The sequence below is a fragment of the Osmerus eperlanus genome, chromosome 17 (genome assembly GCF_963692335.1).
Source record: "Osmerus eperlanus chromosome 17, fOsmEpe2.1, whole genome shotgun sequence".
Taxonomy (NCBI): Eukaryota; Metazoa; Chordata; class Actinopteri; order Osmeriformes; family Osmeridae; genus Osmerus; species Osmerus eperlanus.
In genome coordinates this window covers 1,866,681-1,893,095 of record NC_085034.1, presented here as the reverse complement: position 1 = coordinate 1,893,095, position 26,415 = coordinate 1,866,681, and the positions used below count along the sequence as shown (strand labels likewise).

The 26,415-nt window shown below is 49.8% G+C and overlaps 1 protein-coding gene across 1 annotated transcript in view; it reads left to right on the top strand.

Annotated features, from left to right (window-relative positions):
- Positions 1-23,080, top strand: part of chchd3a (coiled-coil-helix-coiled-coil-helix domain containing 3a) — a 55,283-nt gene extending 32,203 nt beyond the window's left edge. Inside the window, 6 exon segments of the mRNA XM_062482794.1 lie at positions 1,504-1,536; positions 1,538-1,588; positions 8,560-8,630; positions 19,169-19,304; positions 19,580-19,620; positions 22,267-23,080. Coding sequence (XP_062338778.1) covers positions 1,504-1,536; positions 1,538-1,588; positions 8,560-8,630; positions 19,169-19,304; positions 19,580-19,620; positions 22,267-22,276 — 342 coding nt within the window. The 3' untranslated portion in view covers positions 22,277-23,080.
- The last annotated feature ends 3,335 nt before the right edge of the window (positions 23,081-26,415 follow it).

The following is a 26,415-nucleotide window of genomic DNA, read 5'->3' as shown; positions in this document are numbered from 1 at the left end:
CCTCTTCATGGCCCCTTCAGGTCGCTGCTGCATGCTAATGCAGGGCGTTCTCTCCTCATCTCTCATCAGCGCCAGACCTAACAAGATACAACCTTTAAAAGCTTTTTTTAGTTTGCTTTTAGGTGCGCCTCACTCAAACACGACATGCTATCTCCTTTTCAGTCGGGTCTTTTTATTGCAAATGTCTCCAGTTACTGTGGAAGACAGTGAGCTACCTAGTGTCCACAGTCAGTCTCCTGTCCTGTGTCCTACTGTTCTGTAGACTATGCCCATAGTGGCACCCTCACAGCACTGACTCATCTCTCAGACTAGATTCTCTCGTCCGGACCTAGCAGACCTGGATCTTCACAGGGCCTGACTGGGACATGTCTTAGTCAGCACTAGGATCCTCTGAGACAGACCCAAGCAGTGCACGGAGAGACGAGAGAGAGAGAGAGAGAGACGAGAGAGAGGAGAGAGAGAGAGAGAGAGAAGAGAGAGAGAGAGAGAGAGAGAGAGAGAGAGAGAGAGAGAGAGAGAGAGAGAGAGAGAGAGAAGAGAGAGATGATGAGAGAGAGAGATGAGAGAGAGAGAGAGAGGAGAGAGAGAGAGAGGAGAGAGAGAGAGAGAGAGAGAGAGAGAGAGAGAGAGAGAGAGAGAGAGAGAGAGAGAGAGACGACTGTTCCTCGATCCTTCTAGAACTATTCCACCAGCTCAGCAGAGGTCCTAGCTAGCGGAAGCATGTTGTCTCCCCATGTCTCCATCGCCCTCTAAACCAGACCCTGTCCACTGACAGCCGAGCTTAGTGTAAATGGGGCTGTGGGTGCTGGGGGTTGGGGGGGGGGCTGGGGGTGGGGTGGGGGCTGGGGGTGTGGGGGGCACAGGGTGATTTCCTGAGGAGCTGACATGCCTAGGCGTATCTCCCAGGAGAGATCAGCTTCCGGTCTGATGGGTGTTTACTGAAGGTCACTGGCGAGAAGGAAGCTAGGAGATAGACCTCGCTCGTAAATAAGGAGAGAGGAGCCTTTCTGTTCCTGGTCTGATGTTATCCCCTTCCCAGCTGTCACACACACACACACGTAGCATACATACAGGACACATACAATACATACACACATCCAGGTCTGAAGACGCTCTGATCGAAAACACCTCGTGAACCAACGTCCTTGGAAGTTCTACAGACGACACCAGACACACTCTCTCTCTGTCTCTGTCTCTCTCTCTCTGTCTCTCTCTCAGTATGGCATCCCCTCCACACCTCATCCCCAGCCCCTGGTCTCTCCGGCGCGGTGGTGTAGACAGGGACATGGAGAGCTTGTGTCTGTGTTCACATATCTGTGTCTCTGTCTGCTACTGTGTCTGTGTTCACATATCTGTGTCTCTGTCTGCTACTGTGGCTGTCTGACTCCTCGGTGTTGTCTTGTCTTGTCGTCGTGTGTCTGTGTTTCATGGTCTGCTGAGCTCTCTAGTAATGGGGCTTGTTCTTCTTCCCTCTCCCACCTATCTGTGTGTGTGTGTGTGTAGGCCAGGCAGCTGGAGACCAGAGATGCAGAGCTGAAAAAAACAAGAAGCGTTCTACAGAGAGCAGGTGGCCAAGCTGGAGGAGAGGGTAAGACCAGACCCACCACAACACACACACAAACACAGCCCCATACCAACCAAAGTCACCGACTTCATTCTGGTCACACCAGGCCGCTGTCAGGCTGGGGGGACAGCTTAGACACGCTGCCCTCCCCACTTCTGTGTCGATGTGTGGGGCTGTCACTGCCCCTCCGTGGCCCCGCTAGGCTGCATGTCCTGGAGGGGGGGGGGGGTGACCAGTGGAGGGGGTGCTGGGGGTCAGATAGTTTGTCCTTTTCAGCAGGGTTTCATAGCTCGGAAAAATGTGTCTTCGCTTAATTGAAAGACCCCATATGCGGGTTGATGCAGATTGCGTAATCACACACACACACGCACTCGCACACACACATGCTCTCGCACACACACTACTTTTGAATCAGTGTGTGTTCTGTGGGAGGATAGTTCTGCACACAGGTGCTCAGTTCTCCTGAAGATGAGAACTCACACATCAGTCCCTACAAGGTCAGTCCTGCCTTGTCTGTGTAAGCAGGACATGTTTCCAACCATCTCAGTAGGTTATATTGTTAACAACAGCCGATCAATATTGATTGTGTTGTGGTCGGTGATTGGTTTGAGTTGGACGGCGGCGTTTGATTGGCTGCTGCAGAACAGGAGGTGATGTCGCTGACGTCAGAGGCTCAGAGCGATCTGTGAGTCATTAAGGAAGGAGGGAAAGAAAACGACCTTTTTCAACTGGGTGTCTTCTCTTTACTTGTGTCCCATGGCAACACCATATGAGTGTAGCGGTGTGTGGCCATGAACGGCAAGATGATGAAGGGAGGACTGGAGAGAGGGAGGGAGCACTGGAGAGAGGGAGGTAGAGGGGGAGGGAGGACTGGATAGAGGGAGGGAGGACTGGAGAGAGAGAAGGAGAGAGAGTGAGAGTCGTAGAGGACCCGTTTGCGTGTGAGTCGTGTTAAATCAGAAAACATTTAATGTCATTTACATTATAATTCTCGACGTAATAAAGGGAGAATCCGGTGTCCAGATCCCGAGGCCTCAGCGAGGTCATGCAGCTGCTCAGACTGTGTGGAGGGACGAGGAGGAGGGATCATAAAAGTGATCAGTCCCTCACTAGCACAGGTCTTATTGACCCCTCCGCTCCCTCATCAATCAGCCAACCGCCCCTAATCAATACCTCCTTACTCTGTCAACAAAATCACCTTCACAGCCCTGGAAGAGATGTGAGTGGGGAAGGAAGGAGGACGGCAGCGAAGGACAGAAAGAGAGAGGAGAGGAAGAGAGGAGAGGAACCGAGGGGATCTGGACCTGTCTAACATGTCCGTGTGAATCCTGTAGATTTATGGATCTGGATTAACATGATAGATATGAAGAATGGTGCGAGGCCAGAGCACTACTCCCACTTATCTGCCTCACACACTCACACACACACACACACACACTCACACACACACACACCACCAGCTCCAGTGGTATTCCTTCCTTCAGCCCAGTCATGGATGGCCTGGTCAGGTGTGCTGATGTGACACACTAAGCACCTGTGAGAACCAGACCAGGAAAACAAACCTGAAGGTATTGATCGCCCACACGTGCCCTGGCTGTGTTTTTCTTATCTCTATGAGGCATTGAGTGTTGGTGTGTGTGTTGTTATGTGTGTGTGTGTGTGTGTGTGTTGTGTGTGTGTGTTGTGCCGGATCAATGGCGGGACTGTTGCATGTGGTCTTGCTGTGAAGAGAATAGCTCAGGGGATCTGCGGGAGACTTGCTTCTTGCGAAGCTCGGTCTCCCTTTCCCGTTCTCTTGGCCTCCCAGCACATTGCCTCCATCTTTCCTAGCCCCCTCCATCTTTTATTTTTCTTCTTCTACTATCTCCATCTCCGATTTCTTAATGTTCTTCCCCCCAATACTCTGTTTCCCTCTCACATGCACTGGGGGCGAGTGAGAGGGGAAACGAATACAGGGAGAGAGAGGGAGAGAGAGGGAGAGAGGAAGGGAGAGAGGAAGGGAGGGAGAGGTAGGGGGGTAGAGAGGGAGAGGGGGAGAGAGAGAGAATAAAAGTCTGATATATATTACACGTCTCTTCCAATCCAACATTGCCATTTGTCAGAGGGGCAGCGAGTGACAGACCATCACCAGGGCCTCAGACAAGCTCACCAGCGCCGCCAAACGCAGCCCTCTCATTGGCCACACCGGCTAAATTGCCTCTGAAAACAATATCTATATATTTATTACATTCTCACTCAATACCTGCTGTAAAACAATCTCATATTTAACAATCTGCGCCAGAAGTTCTCTCTCTTTCTCTCTCTCTCTCTGTGTCTGTGTGTGTGACTCTCTCTCTCTCTCTCTCTCTCTCTCTCTCTCTCTCTCTCTCTGTGTCTGTGTGTGTGACTCTCTCTCTCTCTCTTTCTCTCTCTCTCTCTCTCTGTGTCTGTGTGTGTGACTCTCTCTCTCTCTCTCTTTTCTCTCACCCCGTGCTCCCTTTTTCTGGTCTTTCTCGTTTCAACATCTTTCTTTTTTTCACGTGTTTTTCTCCATTTTTTTTCTTTCTCCCTTCAATGTCTTTTTCTTTCGATGTCATTAGATTTTTTTCCCTTTTAGAAAGACAATCACTGTTCCCATTGATGCCTCATAGTCTTCCACATGCAGCTACACTTATGATAGGAAGAGAGGGTGACAGTTAGAGAAGCCATTATGGGGCTTTAAATGTTCTATATCTCCCCAAAGGGATCGATACTCTTTCTGAGGCCCCCAGTTCAGCAGGAATGAGAACTTTCTGACTGCCTCCGTCGTGACGATGTGCTTTGACTTTGAATCACCAGGATGGTTGGAAGCAGAGTGCTCTGGCGTTCAGGACAAATCTATTCAGGAATGACACTTTTTTTGGTGGTGTGCCTTCAGTCAACAAACGGAGCAAGGAGTGCATGACTCAACAGTCTAATCCTGCCTGCGTGTTTACAGACTGGCCCAGCGTTGAATGCTCTAATAACAACCCTCGCTCTGCTGTTGCAGAAGCGTCTCTCCAGTCCTCTTTCATCCTTTTTCTCATATAGTTTTTTGCAGTTTTGCTATTTCAATATCTCCTGAAAGAAGTAATTCATGCTTCAGCGAGTTCTCCCGGGCTAATCGCAGAGCTCCAGAGCTGTGCTGGGGTTTTGTGGACTGGATGGGGTGCTGGCAGCACTGGGGACTGTCCCTGCTCCCTCCCTCCTCACTCCCTGCTCACTCCCTGCTCACTCCCTCCTCACTCCCTGCTCACTCCCTGCTCACTCCCTGCTCACTCCCTCCTCACTCCCTGCTCCCTCCCTCCTCACTCCCTGCTCACTCCCTGCTCACTCCCTGCTCACTCCCTCCTCACTCCCTGCTCCCTCCCTCCTCACTCCCTGCTCACTCCCTCCTCACTCCCTGCTCACTCCCTGCTCACTCCCTGCTCACTCCCTGCTCACTCCCTCCTCACTCCCTCCTCACTCCCTCCTCACTCCCTGCTCACTCCCTGCTCACTCCCTGCTCACTCCCTCCTCACTCCCTCCTCACTCCCTCCTCACTCCCTCCTCACTCCCTGCTCACTCCCTCCTCACTCCCTGCTCACTCCCTGCTCACTCCCTGCTCACTCCCTGCTCACTCCCTGCTCACTCCCTGCTCACTCCCTGCTCACTCCCTCCTCACTCCCTGCTCACTCCCTGCTCACTCCCTCCTCACTCCCTCCTCACTCCCTCCTCACTCCCTGCTCACTCCCTGCTCACTCCCTGCTCACTTAAGATAAGAAGAGCGGATCTATTTTGAGAAAATAATGTGGGATGTATCAAATCACCAGTGTGTGATCTGCACATGTTCAGAGTTGTGCTTTAACGAGCTCTCTGTGAAAATGTCACCCAGTGACTCCCAAACCACAACAGTGACAGGGTGGGAGAGACTGGAGCTGAAACACACACTAATGGTCAAAGCTGTGGGGTCACACACACACACACACACAATTGCCTCCTGCCTGGCAACAGATAACAGTGAGAAGCCACATTAACGTGTCTTTATTTGTTTTGCTCATTAAAAATAGGGAGCGAGGGCTTTTAATTTGAAGGCAAGTCTGCCATGAGGTTGCTTCTATCTGCCTCTGTATCGCCGGAGTGCATTAGAGATAATGACTTCATTTGTCTACAACACCCCTCACCAGCTTACTGTTTTAGCGCTATATGAGCTTAATGTTGCCCATCCACGTAAATGGGAGCCAAAAAAAATGAAAGGGTTTTCATGCTGTCAACAAACCGACTCATTCTTGGCCTGGGTCTGGTCCAGTATCTCAGCGGTGCTCGTATCAACTGTGAGAACTGCCAGCTGCCTCCTTTCGAGAACGAACAGACCAATCCGGTTTGAGACTAATCAAGCCCGATTGGTTTAGAAGTGTGATCGAGGTCTGTTACCCCCCTCACAAAAATAGAACTTTTGTGGAGTGGTGAAGTGCTGGCACCCAAATCAGAGCGAGGGTGGTGTTTGTCTTCTCCTGACATGACCGGCCTCTTCTCCCAAATCAGTTTGTGGACGTCTAGAAATCACTGCTGAAGCCCACTCTTTAATCACAGACAACACCACTGCAAATGACACTGTCTAGTGCCTGTGTGGTCATGTGTGTGTGGGTGTAGATGTTTGGTGTGTGTGTGTGTGTGTGTGGGGGTGTGTGGGTGTGTGTGTGGGTGGGTGTGACTTGGCCCTGTAATCAGTGTCACACATGGCCTTTTGTGCTTCCTGGTGGATTACAGTTGTGATTAGCTCCAGCTCTTCCATTTAGACAGGTACTTCCACCTCACCGTCTCTATTCCTAACAGGGATGTTGCCATACGCACACACACACACCTAGCGCACACACACACACACCTAGCGCGCACACACACACACACCTAGCGCACACACACCTAGCACACGCACACCTAGTGCACACAGACACGCAGCGCACACATACACACCTAGCACACACACACACACTTAGCGCAAATACACACACCTAGCACGCACACACCTAGCACACACACACCTAGTCACACACACACGTAGCGCACACATACACACGCACCGCACACATACACACGTACCGCACACACACATGTAGCGCACACACACACCTAGCACGCACAGCTTATAGCTCTCAGTTTATAACAGCTTTGTTATAAACTGAGAGAATAACTATTGACTACCCGTCTCATGAAATCATAGATACATTATACATACTGTACAATAGACAGAATATTTACATTTTATATACTGCAAATGCCATCTATGACCTCAGACGATTTTAACAGTTGATATTTATGAGTCTGTATCATGGATAAAAGAGTGCAGTGTTCGTGGCTTAAGATAGCTGACAATGTCATTCTAATCTGTAAACCTTCCAAGCAGACATTTTAAATAGGGTGTTAGCTGCAAGTGTCTCTTTCAGCATGGTGTCGTGTCATATCTCCCCAGCCCAGATCCCCTCGAACCATAACACATAGCTATCGATCCACCTCTCCTACTCGGTTCATTTCTATTGATTCCTTCACAACGGAGATAAATTGCCATTCCAGGCGTATTATAGGGTGAGATGATTGCACAAGGGTACCTAGGAGAGACACAGCCGACTATTGACTCGCGACAGGAAGTGACACACAGGAAGTCTCACTCGGCATGACCAACTGCAGCGTCCTCTAAAAGTATTTGTGTCCTTGGTGCCTAAACCCTCCTCCAAAAGCATTTTAACTCGAGATCGAACAAACAATCAAATATGACTTTTACTGGCGTTGAGATATATAAAGTGTTTAATCGCAGCGGGCCCTTGAAACCCCCGGGTTCCTAAAGCATATTAAAGTGTGTATGGGGATGGTGGTAATTCAGGTTGAGTGCTGTGCCTTGGCCGCTGTTATTATGACCCACCAGAGGACCTGGTGTCGGCTGGATAGGCTGCTCTGCCAAGCGCACTGTTGTCTCCAAAACACTCTCTTCTGACTGGACAATCATTAACACACACACACACAGTACATGCATACAAGCACGAAACAAAATAACGTTGGAGACACCCCGATATGTATCGATGGCTATAAAGGTAGGCTAACACACCAGAAGCAGCCACAGAATCCTGACCACATGAACACTGCAGATTGGGAAATAAGCCAGAGTCCTGCTTCTGAATGCTGCTGCGCCCTCAATATCCCCATCCATAAAGTTGTAATGGAGTTTGGGAGATGGCTGCAGTGAGGGAGGCCTGGGGTGGTGTCCATCACGAGCCAATCAGACTGGGGTGGTGTCCATCACGAGCCAATCAGACTGGGGTGGTGTCCATCACTAGCGAATCAGAGAAGGAGGCTTGGCCAGGCTTCAGTGTTTTCTCCCACCCAAACAACGCCAACTTCTAGAGAGGCAGAGAGAGGATATGAATAAATTGGATAAGCTTATCTATTTTATGTAAGTGTTGCAATCTGATTCTGACATGCCATCATTTTTTTTTTCCTTGCTCTTTTCTTCTTTTCCGCCCTCCTGCTTTCTCAATTTTCTCTCTCACACCCTCTCTTTCTGTCTCTCACTCTCCCTCACTCTCACTCTCCCTCACAATATCTCTCTCTCTCACACCCTCTCTTTCTGTCTCTCACTCTCCCTCACTCTCACTCTCCCTCACAATATCTCTCTCACTCTCACACTCTCTTTCTGTCTCTCCCTCACACGCTCTCTCTCTCCCTCACACTCTCTTTCTCCCTCACACTCTCTCTCTCTCCCTCACACTCTCTTTCTGTCTCTCCCTCACACGCTCTCTCTCTCCCTCACACTCTCTTTCTGTCTCTCCCTCACACGCTCTCTCTCTCCCTCACACTCTCTTTCTCCCTCACACTCTCTCTCTCTCCCTCACACTCTCTTTCTGTCTCTCCCTCACACGCTCTCTCTCTCCCTCACACTCTCTTTCTGTCTCTCCCTCACACGCTCTCTCTCTCCCTCACACTCTCTCTCCCTCACACTCTCTCTCTCTCTCTCTCTCTCTCTCCAGAGTGCTCAGTTCTACAAGGTCACCACAGAGAACTACCACAAGGCTGCTGACCAAGTCAACACCAAGTTCAAGTAAGTTCTGTTGCCCAACAACGCCGTCTAGAAACTCATCACCCTTTACCACCGCCACACGGTTTCCTTGGAAACACTTCAACAGCATCATCACAAAACCAGAGAAATATTACGCTTTCGGATTGCGTTTCCGTGTTTCCCGTAGTGTATAATTCCCAGCGGCTCTGTGGCGTGTCTGACCGGAGGAAACTAGCACTGTCCCTCCTCCCTCCAGGCCAGCCCATCTCTTTCAATCAGGCCCACATTAGCCCGGCCCGTCAGCTCATGTTGATGATGGGCTTCACTGATAGCCTCTTATGAAACCCCCTATCTGGTGTGTGTCCATGTTGTGTACCGGTTACAGTGGCTGACGTTTTTTCTGTGTTTATTTGTTTGACAGGAAGAGCGTTAATTTCGAATACTCCCCATGTACACTGCGTTCAGCACTGTATGCCAGTTAAATACCTCACTGTATACCGGTTAAATAGCTTACTGTATACCAGTTAAATAGCCTACTGTATACCGGTTAAATAGCTTACTGTATACCAGTTAAATAGCCTACTGTATGCCTGTTAGCACTGTAAAATGAGGTGTATGTCAGCATACCAAACAGCCTATTAGCTAGCTCATACATGTAACTAAAGACTATGTCAATTTCCAGTCCATTCGTGTTCCATCTATCCCCTAATAAGATACCATTAGACTCCATAGTAATGTAAGGAAAGTGGATGAAGAGCCCGCAGGAGGCGGAGCTTAGGGGGCCAGGCTCTGGGCCTTGTCTGGGGGCTAGCGCTAATCAGGTTAGCCCATCATTAGCCGGCGCTAACTCCGGGATCATTGTCTCCCTCAGAAATGCCAGAAACTGATTAGCTCGCCCGCTGGGGCTAGCGTTAGCCTCGGGTAGCAGAGGCTTGAGACTTCCCAAATCACATTACGAAGAAAATGTACTGGAATATCATTAGAGTGACACGACTGTTGCTAACTGCTAACGTGAGGTGGGTGTGCGACTGGCCACGTGATGGGAGAACTCCTCTCTGATTGGTTGATTGGATTACGAGAGATGCATTACCAGGGCCGTGATTGGATTAGAGGGCTTTGGGAGGGAAGGTTTGTTTGTCAATGAAATGGCGGGAAGGTCTGGTGTTACGGGGGAGGGAGGGAAACTGAGGACTAGTCAACTAATCGGGTTTCCGAGGGTGTGTTCAGTACAGCGGGTACTTGCCTCATACTCTCATTGGTAGCTTAGGTGTTTTTTTGTTTGCATGGAAGTTTGTGTAGCTAGTGTGTGTGTTTGTGTAGCTAGTGTGTGTGTTTGTGTAGCTAGTGTGTGTGTTTGTGTAGCTAGTGTGTGTGTTCGTGTAGCTAGTGTGTGTGTTTGTGTAGCTAGTGTGTGTGTTCGTGTAGCTAGTGTGTGTGTTCGTGTAGCTAGTGTGTGTGTTCGTGTAGCTAGTGTGTGTGTTCGTGTAGCTAGTGTGTGTGTTCGTGTAGCTAGTGTGTGTGTTCGTGTAGCTAGTGTGTGTGTTCGTGTAGCTAGTGTGTGTGTTCGTGTAGCTAGTGTGTGTGTTCGTGTAGCTAGTGTGTGTGTTCGTGTAGCTAGTGTGTGTGTTCGTGTAGCTAGTGTGTGTGTTCGTGTAGCTAGTGTGTGTGTTCGTGTAGCTAGTGTGTGTGTTCGTGTAGCTAGTTTGTGTAGCTAGTTTGTGTAGCTAGTGTGTGTGTTTGTGTAGCTAGTGTGTGTGTGTGTAGCTAGTGTGTGTGTTTGTGTAGCTAGTGTGTGTGTTTGTGGACGTTACTAAGCAGACACAGTGTTTATCCTTGCACCACTTGCTCTTCTGAGTTCTCCTGAGGTTTCCCTATGGATACCACCTCTACAACTCTGCAGAGGTGGGGAGAGGGAGGGAGGGCATTGATATCTGGGACACAGTTGAATATTAAGACCAGATATTTTATTTCTAAGCCATTTGATTTTCTGAAAGTTACAATTGCCCTGGAGAGGAATGTAAAAGAGTGGGCACATCTATAATTGATAGAATTAACATGGTTTTGATATGATAATTGTCTTTATGAGGGGGAGTGTGGAAGATCTTATTTTACAGGAGAATCATTTCCTGACTGGTCCAATACTTTTATTATGTTCATTAATACATTTGGAGAGACTTTACAACAGGTCCTGGTCCTCGAGGGCCGCTGTCCTGCATGTTTTAGATGTTTCCCTGCTCCAGCACACATTACCCAGGTCATTACCCAGCTCTGTGGAAGCTGGGTAATAACCATTCATTTGAATCAGGTGTGCTGGAGCAGGGAAACATCTAAAACATGCAGGACAGCGGCCCTCGAGGACAGCGGCCCTCGACGACCAGGATTGGAGAACCCTGCCTTACAACATTGGGTTTGCATGTGTCACATGTTCACAAACACACATGGACACACATCTAAATCAACTGTGTGTGTGTGCGTGCGTGCGTGAAAAAGAGAGGGAGGGAGAGAGTGCTGTTGGGTGTGGTTGTGTTCCATGTTGGTGTGTGTGGTTCTACTCTGCAGCCCAGTTCTGCTGCAGGTTGTTAGTGTGTCTGCTGTCTTACAGGTGCAGGAATACTCACATATAGGCTTGTTTGTAGTTCTATGTGTGATGACAAGGTACAAACATGAACTGCACAGTTTGTTCTCTGAAGATATGAGAGGTAGATGTGTGTGTTTGCTAGCGAGTGTGTGTACACGTGTTTATGTGCATGTATGATTGTTTGCTAGTGTGCGTTTTGAGTTTGCTGTCGTATGTTTGTGTATTTGCAGTCTGGTGTGTTGACTGTCGTGTGTGTGTTGTGTGTGTGTTGAGTAGTGCGTGTGTGTGTGTGTGTGGTGCAGCTGTTCCCTGACGTTCCTGCAGTATTCCCGGCAGAGTTTCTGGCATGATGGAGTTCTCCCAAACTGTAGCACCACTGTATCACTGTGACCTCATTACTTCTAGACACACACACACACACAAATCTAAACTACACACACACACAAATCTAAACTACACACACACACACACACAAATCTAAACTACACACATCCTCACTCACTTTGATTTGCTCTCTCTCCTCGGCCACTGAGCCCAGAGGCACATACACACAGATTCACAGTCCTTGTGAATGGACCACACTTCCAATTTGCAAATCTCACACACAAACAACCACACACACACAGACATCCTAAAATAGACGCTGTGCTCGATGTGCTGTGAAGAGGCGGAGTGTGTTCAGGTGGACCCTAGCTCTCCTCCAAGCCTGGAGCAGGCCTGGTGTGGGGTAGGGCGTCCACACACTGCAGCCTGGAGCAGGCCTGGTGTGGGGTAGAGCGTCCACACACTGCAGCCTGGAGCAGGCCTGGTGTGGGGTAGGGCGTCCACACACTGCAGCCTGGAGAGGACGGGGCCTGTAGAACTGACCCAGTGGGCTTTGGAGCCCCGTGTTGTCTGACAGGAGTGGAAGGGAATGAGAAATGGGAGATTATAGAGGTGTGTGAGGGAGAGGGAGGGAGAGGTGTCCCTGTAAGCCTGCTGTCAGGGTTAACCTTTGCTGGGGCTTTGAGATGCTTTGTACAGCCGGCCCTTCTCCTTGTGTGTTATGGGTCCTTATGGAGAGAGCACGGGCTCTGGACATCACAGAGGAATTCATGACATCTTCTGATTCTGGGGGATTGAATCCCTCCACTACGCACACACACCAGACACCACACACACACCTTACTGTCGAGACCCCTTGAGAGTTGTACTTGATGGTGACATTTGTCAGAAGATCAGATTGTGTGTGTGTGTGTGTGCGTGTGTGCGCGTGTGTGTGTGTGTGTGTGTGTGCGTGTGTGTGTGTGTGTGTGTGTGTGTGTGTGGTCTCAGCTCTCTCCAGAGAGAGACAGTAAAATCTCATCTCAGTCTGTCACTGGTATCGTATGTCTCTCCTCACATTTCTTTCTGTTTTTTATATTTTCTTTAGTCTGTCAGGCCCATCCTCATCTGTATACACACACACTGCAGAGGAGGCATAGAAGTAAAACTTGTTGAATATAAATCTGAACGGTGTTTATAATGCCATGTTTCCTGCTGACAGGTCAACAGGTCACCTTTCACTCTCCTCTCTCCCTTCTCTGCTGGAAAGAGACTCTCTCCCTCTCTCCCTCCCTCCCTCATCAATATTCAACAACAAACACTGCTGGCTCTAAGTCCTGCTCCTGTGACTGAAGCTTAACACGACTCTGCATATTGATATTCATTAAATAGAAGATGGAAACTAAACAGTTGTGGGAGTCTTTTGAATATTTCTCAGAGTGCAGGATCCAGATCCAGCCCAGGATCTGTGTGGGGAGAGGGGGGGGGAGGTGTGGGGGGGAGGTAGGAGGGGGGCGGGGGGGGGGGTAGGGGGGAGGTAGGAGACGGGGGGGGGGTAGGGGGGGGGAGGTGTGGGGGAGGTTCCACACCCTTCCTGAAAGAGAGGATTCCTCCTGACAGGGTTACGATGTTGAGAATTCCTACATGGCCATTGGTCTCTCTCTATTTGAATGTCTATAATTCTCTGCTCTCTTTCTGTCTCTCATTCTTTTCTATCTTTGTCTCTCACGTGCTCTCTCTATCTCTCACGCTCAATTGACTTCCCTTTGTCTATCTCAACTTCCATCTCTGTCTGTTTCTCTCTCTCTCCCCCCCATCTCTCTCTGTCTCTCTCTCTCCCCCCCATCTCTCTCTGTTTCTCTCTCTCCCCCCCATCTCTCTCTGTCTCTCTCTCTCCCCCCCATCTCTCTCTGTTTCTCTCTCTCCCCCCCATCTCTCTCTGTTTCTCTCTCCCCCCCCCATCTCTCTCTGTCTCTCTCTCTCCCCCCCCCATCTCTCTCTCTCTCTCTCCCCCCCCCATCTCTCTCTGTCTCTCTCTCCCCCCCCATCTCTCTCTGTTTCTCTCTCCCCCCCCCATCTCTCCCTGTCTCTTCCTCGTTGATGGATTTCACGGTGGGGGGTCAGGTCTTGTTTAAGAAGCGATAGCGAGAATGAAAGTGTGTCATTTTTCTCTCTAACTGCATCATTTGTATTTATTTACGCCTCCCCGGTTTCGGGGCCCTGTCTTAAGTAAGGGGAGCATGAGGGCGTTCCGACTGGGATCTACTCTCACCCTTTAACCTTGTTAACCCCTAAGTGCCCCTAAACCATGATAAATATACCTATGGCCATAGAGAGCTGGGTTTGGGTATCTGGTAGGAATCTATACCTTGGGACACGAGACACATATATCACAATACGTTGGCGGGGAGGGGGCTGTGTTGACATGTTTTGTTTGACAAATGAAGAAGTATTGCACTTAAGAGTGAGTACTTAAGGTATGGAGAGCCTGATGGGGCACCCTGTTCATTCTCCGTTAGTTTCGCTCAATATGTCATTTGGCGGAAAAATGTCAGTATTGAACATTGTAATCAAACCCCAGTCTTGCCATCAGATTTTCTTTAATTTATAGATTTTTTTAAAAAGATGTACGTTGTATTTTGAACAATGAAACATGAATAGTCTTCTATGGACCCTCACAACATATAGATCACACAGTGACAGTCATAGTCAATATCATTCATTTGACAGATGGAGCGATGCTGTGGCCATTACAGTAATAGATTACTGCTCCACAGTGAGCTGCCTGACATACATCTTACTATGTGTCCACTGTTCCTCAACATAGGGCCTTTAATGTATGGACTGAAAAAAGCCTTAAGTATCCCTGGACCGGGTGTTGCTTGTATGGAGCTGACAGTTGCCGTGGAAAGGAGGAGAGGGAGAGAGAAGGAAAGAGAGAGAGAGAGAGAGAGAGGGAAAGAGAGAGGGAAAGAGAGAGAGAGAGAGAGAGAGAGAGAGAGAGAGAGAGAGAGAAGGAGGCCTGGTAATATGTTCTGCTTTATTTCAGTGTAAATGCTACATGCCTTCATCCTCTCATGCTGATCTAGTAGGTGCGTTTCTAGAGCGCGCTCAGTGTTGGTGGGGTTACATTCCTCTTCTCTTTCTCTGTTCCTCTTTTCATTCCACTTGGAGTCCTCCACTTTCCCCCAAGAACCACAGTGCTCTATTCCTCCGTTCTCCCTCCCTCCTTCCCTCCCTCCTCCCTCCCTCCCTCTCCTCCTTCCTTCCTCCTTCCTTCCCTCTCCCTCCCTCCCTCCCTCCCTCCCTCCCCTCCCTCCCTCCCTCCTTCCTTCCTTCCTTCCCTCCCTCCCTCCCTCCTCCTTCCCTCCCTCCCTCCTTCCTTCCTTCCTCCCTCCCTCCCTCCTTACCCCCCTCCCTCCTCTGTTGTTTTGATTTTGCCTCTGCTTTCTCTGTCTCCCCCCTTGCTGGTCGCTGTTTGCTGGTGTGTTTCTCCTTTACATGTATGAACACACACACACAGCTCATTCTTCTCTCTCTCTCTCTCTCTCTCTCTCTCTCTCTCTCTCTCTCTCTCTCTCTCTCTCTCTCTCTCTCTCTCTCTCTCTCTCTCTCTCTCTCTCCCTCCCCCCCCCCTCTCTCTCTCTCTCTCTCCCTCCATGTCTACATCCCAGACTCTCTCTCCCTCTCTCTCTCTCGCCCTATCTCTCCCTGCCCCCCGCCCCCTCTCCTCAACCTCCCTCCTCTCTGATAAAACATCTCATCTCAATGCAGCTCCCCGCTCCCTCTGTCATAACCCCACCCCTCTCCCCCCTCACCCCCTCCCCCTCACCTTCTCCCCAATGTGATTTATGAGCTGGAGTGTATAAACCATACTGGAGATAGAGATATATATTTATATATAAAACAACCCCCTGTGTCCTCCCTATTTCTCTTGCTCTCCCATCTCTGGATCAAGGCGATGGGGGAAGAAGGGATAGTCTTGAGGTGGGGGGAGGAGGAGGGGGGGGGGTTCTATCATAGCAGTGGAGCTCTGCGTTGGTATGGAGACCTTTACTGATCCAGATGGTGTCAGCCCAAACTCATATAACAGCTAAGATGTCCCCCAGGCTCTTAGGTGCTACAGTACACACACACATACTCCACCTGCTCTAGATGTCTCCATTTGTTTCAGTGTCTCTCTCTCTCTCTGGAGTTTTATTAAATATCCAAGGAGCCTACAGAGGCTGGACTGGAGCGAACAGGAGCTTTCGATTGACAGAGGCTAGTTTTGACCTGGAAATTAAATCTCTGTCTTGCTTTTTCTCGCTCTCACTCTTTCTGTGTGTGTGTGCGTGCGTGCGTGCGTGCGTGGGGGAGAGGGAGAGGGAGTCTGTCTGTCTGTCTGTCTGTGTGTGTGTGTGAGAGAGACACAGACAGACAGACACAGACAGACAGACACAGACAGACAGACACAGACAGACAGACAGACACAGACAGACAGAAAGAGAATGATTAAACTGCAGCGTGTGACCCTTCTGACCCGTGTGACGGGTCAGAGATTGTGTCTCCCTGAAACAAAGCCTTGCATGAACCAGCGCCCCCTCTGGTCGAGAACCACGTTACGTCAGAGTGCCCCCTCTGGTCGAGAACCACGTTACGTCAGAGCAAATTAACCACAGGTCTGTTCTCTGCTCTTAAACCCTGAGAAGAAAAAAAAAAACAGCAAGAAAATTATTTCATTCCATCCTATTGCCATCTCAAAGGTCACATATTTCATTCAAAGGTAATGTGCTGTCTGGTTCCCTCAGTGAACGAGAGCAGACTTCCATGTTTACCAAGGACCTTGTCCTCAGGTTTCATGGGAACACAATAACTCCGTAGTTATTGCAGACTATATTTATCATTGTGTCCTGTCACCGTGGGAACAGGACTGTCCGTGATGTGCTATTATACATGCCATACCGTCCCTACTGTCCAGCGGGGAAGCAGGAAACGATGGAAGTGTCCTTCCCTGACCCTTTGAAACATACTGTCTGTGTTATACAGTACCTCCGTGTTATACAGTACCTCTGTGTTATACAGTACCTCTGTGTTATACAGTACCTCCGTGTTATACAGTACCTCTGTGTTATACAGTACCTCTGTGTTATACAGTACCTCCGTGTTATACAGTACCTCCGTGTTATACAGTACCTCTGTGTTATACAGTACCTCCGTGTTATACAGTACCTCTGTGTTATACAGTACCTCTGTTTGCCACGTAGTAATAGACAGATGCTGGGTAGTCAGACGAGGGAAAGCTTAATGTAATATTGAACAGGCAGGGAGTGTGTGTGTGTGTGTGTGTGTGTGTGTGTGTGTGTGTGTGTGTGTGTGTGTGTGTGTGTGTGTGTGTGTGTGTGTGTGTGTGTGTGTGTGTGTGTGTGTGTGTGTGTGTGTGTGTGTGTGTGTGTGTGTGTGTGTGTGTGTGTGTGTGTGTGTGTGTGTGTGTGTGTGGGCTGCGTGGATTTAACGTTCATCTTAATGATGGATGATGCATGACCCGGCGTGCGAATGTGTGTGTGAGACAGTGTTATTGTTCTCGTGATTAACTCAAACATGGTCTGGCCCCCTCTCAACCCCCTCCCTCCCCCCTCCACCCCCTCCCCCTCCCTCCCCCCCCATATGGAGGGGGTTCTCCTCCCAGAACAAGAGAAGTGTAGCAGGCAGCAGGGCATCAGTGCTCCTCTCTAAACCCATTTGAATTCTCCTGCAAAAGCCATTAACGGATGATAAACACTGCCGTTTGTATCAGCAGGTTGCACCTGGCATTAGCGCAAACGCTTAAGAAAATAATTAGCGTGTGTGAGCGTGCAGGCCCTGAAGATGCCTAAAGTCAGTATAATGAATGAAGCAGGGGGGGGTAGGAGCCAGACTCAGACACGACCTCTCTCTCTCTCTCTCTCTCTCTCTCTCTCTCTCTCTCTCTCGCGCTCTCTCGCGCTCTCTCGCGCTCTCTCGCGCTCTCTATCTCTCTCTCTCTCTATCTATCTGTGTGTGTGTGCCTATAAAGGGACCAGTAAGGTCATCCTTTGTGGTACTGTATTGAGTATTCCCCTTATTTTTCATTATTTTTGTGCCGACCCTATCAAAAATGGCTTGCCTGCTTAAAAATAGATTATTCAAATCGGATGACGGTTTAACCACGTGGCGGGGGTTGTACGCAGAGGTCCTAGGCGGCGGCGTCCTGCCGCATTGCATCCTGGGTAATGACCAGTGCGGCCAATGGCATGCTTTATAGCCCACATGAGGGTGTTTTCTCACGCCAGGGGCAAATCAAACACCAGAGTCTAACTGGAGGAGCTGAGCTTTCCCTGAAGGCTTTCAGAGGTGCTGACAGGGGCAGAATTACCCCCCTTTACCCTTCTGTTTCTCTCTCCCTCCCTCTGTCTCTCCGTCTCTCTCCTTCCCTCTCTCTCTCTCTCTCTCTCTCTCTCTCTCTCTCTCTCTATGCCTCTCTCTCTTCCTCCCTCTCAGAGCTGTTTAGTGGGATGGACTCGCTGTCCTAGGCGCTGGTGTGTACTAAAGGATGACGCCTCCATTAGCATAATGGCCCTAGCATGTGCAGGTGTGGCTTTTATGGCGTATTTATGGTGTGCGATGAGAGACTGACGCTAGCTGATAGCACAGGACTGCAGTACCCTCTAGTACTCTGTTGCTGAGGTTAGCGAAAAGGCGCTAACTCCCTGGGACACAGGCGGCACTGCTGGGGTAATATTGAAAGAGCACCAGTGCGTTGAGGTAAAAAATAAACTAGAGTTAGCATTTAGCAGTAGATTAGCGTCCGTGTGGGAATCGCTTGTACCGCAGTGATAAAAGAAGCACTACACCCGATGGACAGATGTTAGCCCTGTGGTGTGGTGGTGGCCGCTGAAATGTCACCTTAGCACAACCAAGGTGACAGCAACAAAGGTGTTTGGGTGTAATCAACGACGTCTATAGTGGTCCGAGCTCGATCAATATTGATTCAGTAGCACCCAGTTAGCGACGGTCGATAGTCTCTTGTCACTGTGGTGAGCGTTTGCTTTTTGAAGGCTTTCAAATTGGATGCGCACAGAAGCAATGGTGTTGTTTTCAAATAGAACAAAGGATTAGCCTTCATCATCATCATCACCACCACCGTCGTTGTTGCCGGGGGTTATTGGGTGCATGTCAACCATCGTCCTCTAAAGTACTTTCAGGCATCTCCTTCAGTGACATTGATCAGGTTTTTTGTTTTTGCTGGAGAAAGAAAAACAGCACTAAGCACGTAGGGAGAGGCCGATAGATCCTTTAGTTTCCAGAGGGACGATCCAGACCTCCCCAGGTGGCCGCTGTAGGACTGGATTGACAGGATTCACACGTCCTCTCGGCCCTGCGATTGACTCGCGCCTGCTGTAATGGACACATCGGCATGCCCCTCACTACCCACTGCAGTCGGCCTCTGTGGCTGCAGCCACCTTTGACCTCTGGGCTGTACAGTACGGCTGATCTGGGCTTAAGCATTGCTGTGAGAAATCCACATATTGACTGTTTGTTTTTGTCTCCCTCCCTCTTTCGTTCTCCCTCCCTCCCCACCTCCATCTCTCCTTCCCTCTCTCTCTCCCCCCCTCCCTCCCCACCTCCATCTCTCCCTCCCTCCCTCCTTCCCTCTCTCCCTCCCCACCTCCATCTCCCTCCCTCTCCCCCTCCCCCCCAGGCGCTATGAGACCAGTCCAGTGTGTGTTGACCTGCAGGGCCAGATCCTGAAGTGCTACAGAGAGAACACAGGAAGGACGCTGCATTGCTCCAACATCGCCGCCCTCTACCTGCAGTGTGTCAACAACGCTAAACAGGTAGGTCTCCTGACTCCTAACCCCTAACCCTCTACCTGCAGTGTGTCAACAACGCTAAACAGGTGGGTCTCCAAACTCTAACCCCTAACCCTAACCCCTCTATCTGCAGTGTGTCAACAACGTTAAACTGGTGGGTCTCCAAACCCTGACCCCAACCCTTGTGTCTACAGAGGCATTCAAGATCTTTTTAACAAAATATGGTTATAAATCTCTGAAGTGGCCTCTCTCATTGTCTCTCTCTGTCTGTATTTGTCTCTCTCTCGCTACATGAACAGAGTGGGGACTATGTGCATGCTCCATCATGGGCGACCGACATGTGAGTGTGTGTGTTCCTGGTAGACGAGCTCGGTGATTTGTAGACAGTACGTGTTTCTGTAGAGTAGTCCTGCCTGCTCGCTAGGTAACCATGAGAACCATCTCAGACACACTCTCTCTGGGCAACCTGCTGGATCTCCAGGTACGGCACCTAGCTCCTGGGCTGGGACCTCAAACCCAGGGTCCGGGTTCGATTCCCACCTGGGGACCCCTCTCTCCCCTGCCTTTCTTGTCTCTCTCAAACTGTCACTAACAAAAATGAAGCAGCAATAAAAAAAAAAGCACACTCCCCTTCCTGAACTTGTCGTGTCAGTCACCCCCCCCCCCCCCCCCCCCCCCCCCCTTTAACCAGTCTGGCGCCTGTGCCTTCATAAAGACAACTGTAAGTAGAAGGTTTTAGAACTGAAGGTCTATTTCCATAATACCTGCTGACTCTGGCGCTGTCTGGTCTGAGAGTGTGTGTTTAATGTAATAAGACCTCGGCTGGCCGCTGCCACTTTCAAAGTGTCCTCCCCGCCTCCCACTCATGCAGAAATGCTTTAGGTCGCATATGGTAATGGCAATGGCAATGGCGTTCGTATTGGCTTGGCTTGCCTAGCTTCGCTACCCTGTCTGCAATATACAGTATCTCCACCCAAACAAGCCCAATTTACATTCAGATGACTTTTCTATTAGATTGTTTTCTCCCCTTTACAATTTCATTGTTTCTTACAAAGGGAAAATGGGCTTTACCCATGTCTCCTGGGTGTTTGGTATTCAATCTAGAGGTCTGGAGCGGGCGGTTATAAGCTATACATCATGTAAATACAGCTATGTTTTATTCATCAAGGTTAGCGGGCGCTAGCTACCTGTAGCCTATTCAGGAATCCTGTCGTACAGGAAGTGAGCGTACAGTTGAAACGCTGTTATGTTCTCCTAAACTGTTGTACCAGGAAGTGACCCTGAATACAGGGTAATGCCCTCATTTGTCAGCCCGCCGCAATCAAAACACGGTCTTCGTAATCTCTGCGTTACTTCTTGAAGTCACAGAGAGAATCTGACAATTGGAAGCGTTTCGGAGGGGAGGAGGTGAAAGCAAGAGGGGGTCATGCAGGTTGACCGTGATGGTTCATCTCTGAGTGAGGACGGCAGCTTCTCCAGGGCCAGACAGGTAGTGAATGCCGTAGTCGTCAAACACCAGAGGTCACTTTGACCTCAGAAGTCCCCAGGTTCACATTTAAGACCACTAAGCATCTTTCCCTTCAGCCCAGTAGGCCATTTTAACCTTTAAATGAAACTCTGACCCCCCCCCCCCCAACCTGAACCCAACACACACACTCACCCCTTAAACGCACCCTAAACCCTCTCGTATTTACACGAAGAATGACCCTAGATAGCTTTATCCCAGCCAGACCACCACCACCACCACCATCATCATCAGCAGATAAGAGCAATCCAATTCAGCGTTTAATCGGGGAATATTGAGCGGTGGATAAGGACTGGAGCCAGCCGGGGTTGTCATCGTCTGTGCCTGGGTGAAGGATCATTACCACACTGCTCATCAATGTGCCACGATAACATTTAGACCGTCTTCTTTTCTCTTTTTGCACCTCGTTTCTGTCCCTCCATCCCTCACTCCTCTAACCCGTACAACACGAGGCGACAGGGACCTGACTGCAGAAAGAGGAGGAGGAGAACAGATAAAGTAGTGATTCTCTCTCTCTCTCCCTGCCTCTCTCTATCCCTGCCTCTCTCTCTCCCTGCCTCTCCCAGTCTCTATCTTTCCTTCCTTTGAGAGGATCATGAATAGAGGGTTTATCACAGAATGGGATCTCCAGAGGCCTTTTTATTCCATATTCTAACCGCATGACCGCTTCTCGCTTCCTCTCTCCTTCTGTCTCTCTCTCCCTTTCTTTCTCTCTTCCACCCCCCCTCTCTCTCTCTATTCCTCTCATCTCTCTCTCTTCCTCTCTCTCCTCCCCACTGTCATCCTACCTATACGTCCAACCCATAGCCCGCTTTCTCAAACCTTGAAGTGCGACATTTATATTTATCCTGTAGGTTTTCTGTTCTCAGAAAAACCTCAACATAGTGTGTTGTTTGACCGAGCCCCAGCTGGTGTGTCCCTAGCTTGTTAGATCGTGTTTTAAATGGACTGAATAATGTTGTTGTGCTGTAGATAATTACTCAGGTCCTCGCTCTAAATGGGAGTGTGTTGGCTCAGCTAGGTGTCAGACACCGCTGGGCAGCGACTCGGGATTAAGCTTAAAAACACTCAGATGCCTTCTCTCTGTTTTTTTTTTACTGTTTTTTTCTCTCCTCTCTGCTGGTGTTTTATTTTGCTGGTATCAGATGCAGCAGCCTGGATTAAATGGGTATTGACAGGTAGAGGGGCTGTGTGTTAGGGATTTGTGGCCGCACTTAAAGCAAACATGAAATCCACTCCCCCACGGCCATTTCCTCTCTTTTTCACACACACCCACTCACTCACTCTTGCTATTTCCCCTTGCCCTGTATTTCTGTCTCTTTTTCCATCTCTCTCTCCATCTCCCAGCAAAAACACAAGTTCTTTCCCTTGACACACACACACACACAAACTACTTTTCCCTCTAACATGTTCTCTCTCTCTCTCTCTCTCTCTCTCTCTCTGTCTCTTCTTTCTCTCCAGAACAAGCTGAGGACCGGGGGTTAAGACGCCCCTTGCTGGAGTTAGTGAGAGGGAGCCATGGCGTGTATAGTGTGGCATTACCGTTAACCGACTGGCTGTCGACCGTTTATCGAATGTAGAGAAGTCAGCACCACGAGACTCACCGTCAAACCTGAGGAGAACCAGAACCAGAACCTGACCAGCGACCACCAGAACCCTGCCCCCCCCGAGAGAACCAGAGAGATGGACACCTCTTGTACAACCCCACCACCCTGTCCTACCTTCTACTGTCCTGTCTCCTCTACACCACCCCCAACCTAACCCCAGCCCCCCCACCCCCCCCGCCTGTGTCTCTCCCACCCAGACCAGGGGTCCACAGGAGCTCAGAGATGCAGCTCCAACACCGGACTGGCGGCCATTTTGAAGATACCAAGTCAGGGAAGAGATGGGGGGGAGAGCTGGTCTGAGCCGGGTCCAGCACAGCGCCAGATCCAAGTCCGTCCCAGCCACCAAAACGGACCGAACCACTACCACCGTACCCACTCACCCCCGCCGCAAGCTTCCACTTGGACTAGTCCACCCACTTCACAACAAACAAACACCTCTATGAAAATAAAGTCTATCCACAACCCATGCACATCCATGCCACTCTGCTTATCAGGCTATGACCCCACCCTATTGCACTTTCCCACACACACTCTCTAGATCTCTGTGTCTGAAAGCGTGTGTGTGTTCTGTTGATATTGTATCTGCTTGTTGTGTTTCCATCCCCCCCCATCAGTCGCACCCCTTCTGATAACGTCTGATCAGAGAAAATAAAGAAATCAGGCCAGTACGACTGTTGAATGTGTCTGTCATTACTCTGTGGTGCTCTGCGAGTGTGTGTGTGTGTGTGTCTGTCCTTTTCTGTCTTTCACTCTCTTCCTCTCCCTCTCCCACCATCTCTCTTTCCCCCTCCCTCTCTCTACCCCTCTCTCTCTCTCTCCTCTAACTCTTCCAGACACCAAACAGGTTCTCCATGCCGCCTGAATCCTCCGCCAGACACAGGGTGTGTTTGGGTGGCTAGAGGTGTGTGTGTGCGGCAGTGTGTGTGCGACAGTGTGTGCAGTTGTTTGCAAGAGAGTTGTCTGTGTTCTCATATCGTATTTAATGTGTGTGTGCGCACGCCAGCTGTAGACTGTTTAGAAGAAGCCTTATCATGACTATATCAACACACACATTCACTGCCAAACTCCATCTGACTGCAGAGGGTGTGTGTGTGTGTGTCAGGGAGTTTCTATCCTTTTTGTGTCTTAATCCCTGTTTATCCGTCAGCTGCCCTCTGGCTGTTTGACTTCTGGGGGTCAGAGGGGTCGGGGTAGGGCTGGGGGGGGGGTCGGGGTAGGGCTGGGGGAGGGGGGGGGCGGGGGGTTTCAGGGACAGCTGCCCCCTCACAGATTCCAGGACTCCTCCCCTCCGCTGCTTAGACCTGGACACATCCTGTCTCCTCTGTCTTCTGCACCTATCCTTTCTTCCTTCTCTGTCCCCTGGTCATCCTCCTCCTGTCCACCATCACCAGCATTTCCAACCTCCCCCCCCCCCCCCCGGCTGACGTGTGTTGTCGTGACAACGTGTAGGGAGGGCTTGTCTGTTCTCCATCAGAGCTCCTGGAGACAGCTGATGAAGGTGGACTCTTTAGTCACCCACTCTGTGTGGCTCACACAGCCTGGGTATTCACTATCCTCCTGAAGTGTGGAGATTTCACATCGATTCTCTCTCAATCTTTCTCTACCTCCCTCCCGCTCTCTCTTTTTCTCACCATTTCCAAGAAAACCTCTCCCTCCATTGCTACCTCTCTCCCCCCTCTGTCTCTCATTATTCCATCACCTCTCTTTTGTCATGTCCCCCTCCGGGCCCACATCAAAGGGGGTCAGGGAAGGAAGCATTTGAAGTCTATTGGAACACGTCCCTGAAAAAGTCACAGGACTCTTTCCTAAAATAGAGCCTAATGAGATTCACCTGTGGCAGGCTCTCAGTGCGGAACACCTGGGTTTGTTCCCCGAGCAACGCAGACCGTCGACTTGGAACAGCAACAGCAGCCCCTCCGAGAGATGACTCACCAATCACATTTACATTAGAAACTTGATCTCCTGTTCCCTTCCTCTGCCTCTTCTCACTTATGTGCTTTCTCTGCTCAGTTACCATGTCCTCATGTACCTCTCTCTAGGATATTTCTCTTTCTGTCATCTCTCTCAACCCGCTCTCTCCCTCTCTCTGTCTCTCCGAAGCAACAAGGCGTTGTGAATCTTTAGGCAAACAGGTCGGGGGGCGGGCCTGTGGGAGATGATTGGCGCTTCTCAACGTCCAATGAGGTGTGAAGCGTCTGCTGCGCTGCTGTAACTCTTCTCCAAGGGGTACCCCCCCTACACACACACACACAATACTTTCCAAGCACACACACACACACAATATTCTCTCCCTGCACACACACTAACTCACAAAAAAACACACGAAACACATTCTCCCATATAAACACACATGGATACAAGCACACTCTGATGCACACACACACTCACGCACACACTCTGAAGGCTTGGGAGTCCTAGCTAGCCGACAGGCCCTGTGGCAGGGCTGGTAGCACCACTCTCTTCATTATAGTAATGGGGAGGCAGATGGCAGCCTGTTCTATAGGCTCTGTTAGCCTGACGACTCCATTCATCACCACCACTACATCCTCCCCTCATCCCCTTCACATTAGTCATCAGCCCTCGCGCTCCTCTCTTCCACTCCTCCGCCGCCTTCCCCTCGTTTTGGCGCCTTGTTGGCAGTCCTGAGGGTGGGGGGGGTTCTGTCACTTTATTTAACTGTCTCTGACTGGATCGCACACACACAACCACACACACACAACCACACACACACACAACCACACACACGTTTTTGTTAACCTCTCGCAGTTTGTCCACGTTTTACGGGAAACGCCTCAAACAAGCGCCTGATAAATAAAACGAGTTGAATATCAGAAGGCTAGTTAACATCCGATTAATGGAGTTCTAAAGGAAGGCTTGATTAGCATCCAAAGGTTAGTTCCTTTAACCCCCAGACACTTCTGCTAATTAGAGCTAATCGGATCGAGGTGTATAGGAGGCCGTGTTGGCGGTGGGGAATTCTATGAGCTCTAGTCACGTATAAATCAAACTCCTTGTCCTTGTTTGAAAACATCTACAGGATCTGCTGAATAGGTGATGATGAGGGGGAGGAACAGAGGAGAAAGAGAGGGGGAGGAACAGAGGAGAAAGAGAGAGGGGGAGGAGAGAGAGAGCCTGAGCTAGATCAGATCAGAAATGTGTACTTCTCAAGGATGTGTGTGTGTACACACACACACTGGTCCGAGTGTGTGTCGAGGGTGAGCGTGTCCACAGCCAAGAAAACGACTGGAGCCAGAAGAGGATAACCTTGAAGCCTGCGGGGACCCACATGCTCCCAAATCAGGGTGAAAGCCCCCTGAAGGGGCACAGAGAGGGCCTGTGAGCCCCTGGAGTGTGCTCTGAGGTAAACTAAGGAGGTATGGAGAGCATAATGCCCCAAAAAAACAGCGTAGAGACAGACAGAAGGAATCAGTCCACCTCTAGTAACTTGCTCACAAACTGTTTATAGATGGCCATCTTGAGGTATAATATTTTGCAGTTTTTCACGCTGTCTTAGACAGTTTGTGAGTGAAGAGTGACAGGAAGGTTAGGGAAAGAGAGAGAGGGAAGGATTCAAACCCAGGCCGCTGCGGCTGTAAGGCCTCAGCCTACGTGATGTGCGCTCTTACCCAGTGAGCTACTCCTTTTGGCAGCCATTTTGGAAACCAGTCCTAAACAGGCGTAGCCGTGATGGCTGTTTGCCTGTGTGAAAGGAGAAGGATGAAGCGAGGAGATGGTTTACCCGTGTTGGAGAGGGCTATGAATATCATAAGCCAGTGGCCAGTAAACCTTTTAAACGGACCGGAATAAATATTTTCAACCGTAAAATAGGAATCCCATTTTGGTTTATCCCCACAGCTGTAGAATTTATTTTCTTCTTCTCCTTTCAAAAGAGGATTATTATCATTTTACACCCGTTTTTTTCCCCTCTGCCATTCGAACGGCTCTCTTTGGGTTTTCAGTTGTTTGCAGAACGACGTTCTGATCTTTTTGACTGTTTCAACCA